At 49.3% G+C, this 8,616-nt stretch overlaps 1 protein-coding gene across 1 annotated transcript in view; it reads right to left on the bottom strand.

Annotated features, from left to right (window-relative positions):
* Window positions 1-1,451: 1,451 nt before the first annotated feature.
* Window positions 1,452-8,616, bottom strand: part of LOC111145039 (transforming acidic coiled-coil-containing protein 2-like) — a 44,468-nt gene continuing 37,303 nt past the window's right edge. The window contains 2 exon segments of the mRNA XM_022499652.1: window positions 1,452-1,541; window positions 1,543-1,705. Of these exon segments, the coding sequence (XP_022355360.1) occupies window positions 1,452-1,541; window positions 1,543-1,705 (253 nt within the window).

The following is an 8,616-nucleotide window of genomic DNA, read 5'->3' as shown; positions in this document are numbered from 1 at the left end:
GATACCACCTCACACCAGCCAGAATGGCTAAAATTAACAAGTCAGGAAACGACAGATGTTCGCGAGGATGTGGAGAAAGGGAAACCCTCTTCCACTGTTGGTGGGAATGCAAGCTGGTGCAGCCACTCTGGAAAACAGTATGGAGGTTCCTTAAAAAAAAGTTGAAAATAGAGCTACCCTATGACCCCACAATCGCACTACTGGGTATTTACCCTAAACATACAAATGTAGTGATCCAAAGGGGCACATGCACCCGAATGTTTATAGCAGCATTGTCCACAATAGCCAAATTACAGAAAGAGCACAGATGTCCATCAACAGAAGAATGGATAAAGAAGATGTGATAAACACATAGACACACACACACACACACACACACACACACACACATACACACACACAATGGAATACTACTCAGCCATCAAAAAATAAAATCTTGCCATTTGCAAAGACGTGGACAGAACTAGAGGCTAATACACTAAGCGAAATAAGTCAGAAAAAGACGATTATCATATGATCTCACTGATACGTGGAATCTAAGAAACAAAACAGAGGATCACGGGGGAAAAAAGGGAAAAATAAAAGGAGACAAAATCAGAAAGGGAGACAAACCATAAGAGACTCTTAATCATAGGAAACAAACAGAGGGTGGCTGGAGGGGAGGGGTGAAGGGGTGGGATAGCCAGGTGATGGACATTAAGGAGGGCACGTGATTTAAGGAGCACTGGGTGTTATATAACACTGATGAATCGCTGACCTCTACCTCTGAAACTAATGATACACTACATGTTAATTAATTAAATTTAAATAAAAATAAATAAAATGTGTATAACACCTTAAACTTATACAAAGTCCTATGTGAATTAAATCTCAGTAAAACTGGAAAAAATGTGCGTGTCTGTATACATGACATAATCCTTTATGCATACACTTGGGGAGTGGGGTGGGGAGGAGCGGGTGTGCACAGAGAGATGGCCGTGTGTGCGCATGTGTATTAGCATCTGAGCCACGTCCTGGGGCTGACTCTGAGCAAGCCCGGTTCAAACGCAGTAAGTGCCAGTGGGGTTAAGAGCAGCGGACGTGGACGTCCGCGCCGGCTGTGGGGCTGCCGGGGCACGAAGGGCAGGTGAGGGAAGACCCCGCTGGCCAAACCCGTTTGCCAAGCAAATGCCCGGGACCTGCTCCCGTTCCCCCGTGTGCCGCCTGCTCCTCTCTCCTCCCAGCACCCCCAGAAGACAAAACAAGCAGCTAACGCAGCTTGTGTCCTGGGAGGTCAGAGGCAGCTAACCAAGTCATTCCTTGGCAAGGTATAAATAGCACATCCTTTCTCCCAGAGGACTTCTATTTTAAACAGGGGCCCTCGAAGATCACAAGGGAACAAATTTCTAAAATGCTGGTTGGGACAGGGTCCTCCTGGTGTCCCCTGAGCTGCTAAGGAAGGGGCCCTAGCCCTATGTAGGGGGGCATGTAGACCTAGGTAGAGGTGGGCATGCAGGGGAGGGGAGGGAGAGGTGGGAGGCAGCCGCAGGGCCTGGGCCCCGGGGTCCCACCACCAGATGCAGACCCAGCCCCCAAGTACCTCTGGGCCGTCAGATCCCCGGAGACCTGGCTGAGGACATCACCGTGGTGTGAAGAGGCAGCTAACAGTGGGTTTTCCAGGTCCTCAAGGGCAGCTGGCTGGATGACATCATCTGCTACATGTGACCTGGGGAGAGGAGAGGGAAAAACCAAGGCTCAGAAATGTTCCCAAAAGTTTTCAGTGTGTTTGAATAGCACATTTTACGTGGACTGTGAGCAGGGCCAAAAGTGAGGGGTCTGCTGCTACTCCAAGTGCGGCCCACAGGTGGCGCTGGCCCAGGAGGGCTTTGTTAAAAGCAAAGAAACCCAGGGCAAGTTTGGAAGTCTGCAGAGCGACCTGAGAGAGTAATTTCGTCTGCTGAATCTAATAATAAAGATCAGGATACTGCAAAACATCCTACAAGGCACAGGCCAGCCCCACCACCAAGAACTACCTGGCCCAGAACGTCAGTGGTGCTCAGGCTGAGAAACCCTGGCCATGAGTCTTGTTTCATTTTCTAGGAATTGTATTTTTTAAAGTTTTGATCTATATGCACTAAAAACTTAAAAAAAAAAATTTAAGGGGTGCCTGGGTGGCTCAGTGGGTTAAGCCTCTGCCTTCGGCTCAGGTCATGATCTCAGGGTCCTGGGACCGAGCCCATATCGGGCTCTCTGCTCTGCAGGGAGCCTGATTCCACACCCCACCCCCTTCTCTCTGCCTGCCTCGCTGCCTCTCATAATCAGGTGCGTCTTACTAGTTCATCAAGGAAGACCATGAGTTTGTCTTTCTGATGAACTTGGCTCTGGGCAGTAAGTGGCAGGATGATCTCTTTCATTCCCTGAGCGGATAGCGAATGCATACAAGCTCTTAGGCCGTGAACAAGAAAGAGATGGGCCAAGCCATTGGAGTTGAGAGTCTCAGGCAAGAGTCATTTTTTAAAAATGTTTACTTATTTAGTAACAATTGTAGTAGACACTAAGAAGAACCATACCGATGGCTAAGAGCATAAACCAGGAGGTCTGGGCCAGTAGTGGCAGTAGGGAATATTTCCTTGTGGAGTGGTAAACTGAGGCCAGACAGCCAGCTTGGTGATAAGGACTACACACCAGGAACTGTTAGTCTAAGTGCTCACAGATGTCACCACTTACGGTCCTCACAGCAGCCCTGTGAGGTGGGTACTCTCACTATCTCTTTTGATGGATATGGAAACCAAGACACAGAGAGGTTGAATAACTTGTCCTTGGTTACACAGCTAGTAAGGGGACAGAACCAGGTTACAAACCCAAGGCTGATGCTAGGGTCCATGTTTTTAACCACCACTCTAGGATGTGTCCCAGAGGTTGAGGAGTGAGAGAAACGGAGAGTGTCTGAGGTAAGGGAAGCCACCTATTTGAAATTCCTGAACCAGGAAGGAGTTCAGCATCTGGGAGCAATGAATGCAAAAGGTCACTGTTGCAGGAGTGTGGATGATGGAGACTAGGAAGGGGAGAGGTGGACGAGAGCCAGACCCCACGGCCAGGTCAAGGGACTGGATCCTAAGCTAGGAATTAGCCCAAAACCCGCCACAAAGTGCTGTCCTTGGCCTTGAGATGAATGAGAGGCGGGGAGGCCTAGGCTGAGTTTCCTGAAACTACGTTTTAAGTATGAGTAGACCAGCCCATGCCCGCACCCACCCCTTGTTATTCATCCCTATGGACCCTGTGATGCTCCCTTCCTCCTCCATTGTTCCTATCCACCATTCCAAATCCCCTAGAACAGGATCCCAGAGCCCTGGGACCATGCCCATGGAATCCGAGAGAAATGGGTACAAGGGAAAAGAAGGAAGGAGCCAGCCCAGGGGGTATTCCCCAGCTACAGACACTAGCAACTTTCCAAAGTCATAAAAAAACCTGAGTGGAAAAACATTACCCAGGAGCTTTGGCAGCACACACTGAGAGCCATAAAAGACTTTGTTTCCTTCAACACAGTCGTTGTACTTCCAAGAATTTATTTTAAGGAGATGATTCAGGGTATGAACAAAGATGCTGATCATAACTGTGACCATCATAGCAAAAAAAACAAAACAAAACAAAAAACTAGAAACAACCAAAATGTCCCCCAGTAGGGGACAGCTGATCACATGAAGGCACAGCTACAGAATGGGCTCGTTAGCAGGTATTTAAAAAGATTAAGGTAGATCTCCGTATACCAAAGGTAAATGTATCCATTGTTAACTAAAAAGCGGTTTTAAAACTATCAGGGGCATGACCCACATTCATGTGCGTGTGTATACTGAGGTCTGTGAGCATATACATATATACGTACACGTATGTATAAACACACATGCAGGAAGTGTGCAACTGAGTGAACGAGTACCCAGCAGTGAGGGAGGATGTGTGCCAAGGTGTGAACAGTAATTCTCCTTCAGTAGTGAACTTATGAGTGTTTTCCTAAAAGATTTTATTTTTACATAATCTCTACGCCCAACATGGGGCTCGAACTCACAACCCCGAGATCGAGTCGTATGCTCCACACACCAAGCCAGCCAGGCATCCCGTGAGTGTTTTCTCCTGTTGGATTTATCTCTGTTTTCTAGTTGGGTGCTGACTGTGCCCTGGTTTTATAAGCAAGATAAATAAGAAAGCATACATAAGGACAATTTTAAGTGACAGGGAACAACTTCAGTTTGTACATAACTCAGGGAAAGTTTTCAGAGATGGGATAATCTCAGGAAAGCCCACTTTTGTATTCACATTTTCCATGGGGAGGACCCAGACTTGTCCGGCTTGTCCCGTCCTGAGGCAGAAGTGCAGCCACACCTGACTCATCAGGCACTACCGGGACAAGGACGGTCCCAGGGGAGGATCTGGGGAGGAACAGATACGGCCTGCATAGTCTACAGGGTGGCTTTTTTATTTTAACTCTTTGGGAGGAATTATGTCTGAAAGCACATCGGACACTTCTCTGAATTTTCTTTCTTTTTTTTTTTTAAGATTAATTATTTATTTATTTGACAGATCACAAGTAGGCAGAGAGGCAGGCAGAGAGAGAGGGGGAAGCAGGCTCCCTGCTGAGCAGAGAGCCCCATGCGGGGCTCGATCCCAGGACCCTGAAATCATGACCTGAGCTGAAGGCAGAGGCTTTAACCCACTGAGCCACCCAGGCACCCCTTCTCTGAATTTTCTGAACAGAGAATCTTGAACACAATGAAATGTTTTCTCAATGAAACACAATCAGCACCTTGAGTAACTATGACGTAAGTGACCAAGTATGCTATGGCACTAAAACCACAATTGTCCATGAAGTCGAGAGGGCGGGGCTCTGGACAGGCCCCACCTTGGCATTTCAGTCAGGTGACTTCTCCGTCTGTGAAAGCAAAGGCACTAGACTGCACGGTCCCCAAGGATCCCCCCAACTGAGTCTCACTCCGCACTCGCAGGCTGTCAGCCACCACCTCTGCTCACTCACCTGCCTCTTCTCTACTTTGGGCCTTCAGTTCTCTGCTTCTCTTGCACAGACTAAGACACGGGGCTGAGGGTGTTTAGAATAGTGCGTAAACCAAGAGTTACTAAGCACAGATAAAGGCTTATAAACCATACATCATTGTAATAATTTTAAAATATAAGTGTATGTATATATATACACATATTAGCTTGAACCACATGAAACTGCTAAAAAACAATTACCAAATTCACACTGTACCAGCAGCTCTAAGGCCTTTTTGTCTCACTTCCTAGTGACCCAGCTATGTTCCTGATGGCTAAGAATGGGGCAAAGCTGACTTCTGGGTCAGTGGAGGGATTCCTACAAAGCAGCTCTTCTCGGGCCAACTGTAAGAGGCTATAAATGGCTTCTAAATTCTACCAGTGCTGGTGCTCAGACTAGAGTGACTGAAATATTTTTCAGAGGGGGAAAAAGAAAAACCTGTCCAAGATTTTAACCACCAGCTGCTGCCACCAGCTGCCAGGCCCAGCCCGCTGTGAATTTCGCCAGGCCAGCAAAGGGTTGATTTTCCACTGGAATGTCAGGGAGGGACCTTTGCATCAACAAGTGCTTCTCCAAAGGCCCATGAGTCACCCTCCCGTCAGAGAAGGAGGTGGGGAGGGTCTGGCTTCAGAAAGGAAAGCAGTCACACTCCGGTCTAAAAAGCCAGCACCTCGGCTCTACACACAGGCTCTGTGTCCCAGAAGGGCCCCAGGCTGAAAGTCCCGGAGAGTCACTGAATAGTAATCATGACTGACACCAATAATGAGAATGGGAGGACAGTCTGGGAGGTGAGGGACGTGTTTACACCTTGTTGGCGATGAGGGTGTCACAGGTGTGCACCCAGCTCCAAACTCGTGGAGCTGCAGATAGGCACTAGGTACAGCTTTTATTCAATCACACCTCAGTACAGTGGTCTGAAAAAGGAAGGGGACCGCACAGTCCAGGGCTGACAGGCCGGTCAACAGCACAACGGGTTCAAAGTCTAAAGTAAGAAGAACAACCTGCCATCGAAAAACAGGGTTCTCTAGGCAGGGCTGTCTGGAAAGGCTCCTGAGGGCTAGGGCAAGCCAAGAGTTTGACAGACCCATCAATGCAAGGAGCTTTCCAGATTAAAACAAAACCTTCACCCTCCTCTTTCTCTGATGGTTCAGATGGAAAGCCACTAGGCTTCTCTTCCCTTCCCGTGAACAGGGCAAGGAAGGTCACAGAAGGGACAGAGGTTGCCCCTGTGTTACCCACAGGGAGGGTAACAGAGAAACAGCCCTGTCAAGGGTGATGGGAGCCAGGCAACCCCCCCACCCCCACCCCCGCAGTCAGAGGATTTGCATATACAAAAGGTGATTAGGCTCCAAAGCACTCCCAGAGCTGTGTTGCAGTCTGAGGTGTGTGAAAACCAGAGCTAGGTGTAGGGGTAAGTGTGTGCGCACATAAACGTCCACTTCCCAGCTCCCTCTGCAGAGAGAGGTCAGTCAAAAGGACATTAAAAATTACCTCAGGGGCGCCTGGGTGGCTCAGTAACCAAGGGTCTGCGTTCAGCTCGGGTCACAATCTCAGGGTCCTGGGATGGAGCCCAGCATCGGGCTCCCTGCTCCGCGGGAAGCCTGCTTCTCCCTCTCCCACACCCACTGCTTGTGTTCCCTCTCTCACGGTCTCTCTCTCTGTCAAATAAATACATAAAATCTTAAAAAAAAATTACCTCAAAGGGGTTGCTGCTGGCCAAATCTGGGACCACTGGGGCATTAAAAAAAAAAAAAAATACAGACACTAATGGGTTATAACCTATCAAGTAAAGTAAGAATCCATGGGTTCACACAGATACGAAGGCGCACAAATGCACGGGGCGGGGGGAGGAAAAGTTCCTCTTTCCACTACAAGGCCAAGTTGGAAATGCAGGAGGAATGACGGAAGCCAAATCACCATTCAAGGGCTGAGAGAGTGGTGGTCATTTTAGGTAGCCATGGAACAACACTAGGGCAGGTGGGTGGTTTAAAGAAGTGAAGGACATCACGTGGTCTTGGATCCACTTAAGGGTGGAGAAACCAGGGGGGGCGTCAACCTGACCCGGTGTTGACCAGGAATGCCAGCCCTGGTGGCGGGATGGTCATCACACTGTGCTTGGGGACAGGACCCGCTGGAAAGGGCATAGCATCACATCTGTGGGATGCCTGAGCAGAATGGCCAGCCAGAACCTGGTCAGGAGCAAACTCTGGGTAGACACAGGTCGAGGGGTTTTTCCAGAATGAAAGAGCTGTACTCTCAAAGGTCACGAAAGACAAGGCGAGACTGAGGAATTCTCCCAGACTGAAGAGGGTCCACAAGCATACAGTCGAGTATGACACAGGGTTTCGGACTGGATCCTGGACAGGGCGGAACAGGGCACAAGCTGGCGAGTCTGGGTGGATCCTGAGGGCTAGGGATACAGTGGCATGGCGTTTCATGGCTGCACTGGTCTCCTTCTGGAGCGTCCTTGTTTTGGGGAAATGAACACTGGAGTGTTTACTTTGGTTTGTATTTTGGAGGGGGACAGTTTCATGTTTGCAACTGGCTTTCAGATGATCCAGACAAAGAGAGAGGATCACACAGGGGAAGGACCAGCCTCCTCCTGATGAAGAGTGTACAACTAAGGCACCCGGGCAGAGGGAGAACAGGAGCACTCTCCTCTCCTGGCGGCTTTTCTCTACTTGGAAATGAAACGACAACTTTCCAGACAAAGGCATGCGGGGACACAGACACACCCCAGGACCCCAGAACTCAGTGTGGGTTCTAGAGGACACAGCGGGGCGTGCGATGGGGCCGTCAGGAAGGGGAGCTCTGGACCCACACCTGGGCAGCTGGGGCGCAGGCCAGCGTGGAGAAGGTCTCAAAAGTCAGGCCAAGAATCTGTTGTTTGGGCGGCAATGGGGAGCATCCGAGATTTGAGCAGCGGGGCAGCAGAATACTGGGAGGTAGCACTCAGTTCCAGAGCAGAGAACGACTGAAAGGGAGAAGAAATGCAAGCCAAGCCGGGGAGTGGTTCAGGCTCCAGGGAGTGCTGGTGGGATCCTGGATCCTGGCACGTGCATTAGAGCTCGGATCTGCTGTGCGGGAGGCTTCGTGCTGCCCACCCGACACCAGGTGCTGGGGGTTGGGGGAGGAGAGGAGAGAGAGCAGAGCTGATTCTGGTTCTGAGTATCCACCTGGCCGGAAAGCCAACTGCCTGCCTCCCTCGTACATGATATCTTCATATTTATTGTTCGATGAAGTCAGTTGTTCAGTTTAAAAGAATATTTATGGGGCGCTGGGTGGTGCCCATGTGGCTCCGTGGGTTAAAGCCTCTGCCTTCGGCTCAGGTCATGATCTCAGTGTCATGGGATCAAGCCCCACATCGGGCTCTCTGCTCAGCGGGGAGCCTGCTTCCCCCTCTCTCCCTCTGCCTACTTGTGATCTCTGTCAAATAAATAAAATCTTAAAAAAAAAAAAAAGAATATTCATCATTCTAAGTAATAACATCAGTGAGGCTGTGATTTTTTTTTTTTTAAAGATTTTATTTATTTATTTGACAGAGAGAGATCACAAGCAGGCAGAGAGGCAGGTAGAGAGAGAGGAGGAAGCAG

This window comes from Enhydra lutris, unplaced genomic scaffold (genome assembly GCF_002288905.1).
Source record: "Enhydra lutris kenyoni isolate GAN:26980312 unplaced genomic scaffold, ASM228890v2 scaffoldscaffold12, whole genome shotgun sequence".
In the NCBI taxonomy this organism is placed as follows: Eukaryota; Metazoa; Chordata; class Mammalia; order Carnivora; family Mustelidae; genus Enhydra; species Enhydra lutris.
The sequence above is the reverse complement of the archived record's forward strand: the minus strand, read 5'-3'. Positions and strand labels throughout refer to the sequence as shown.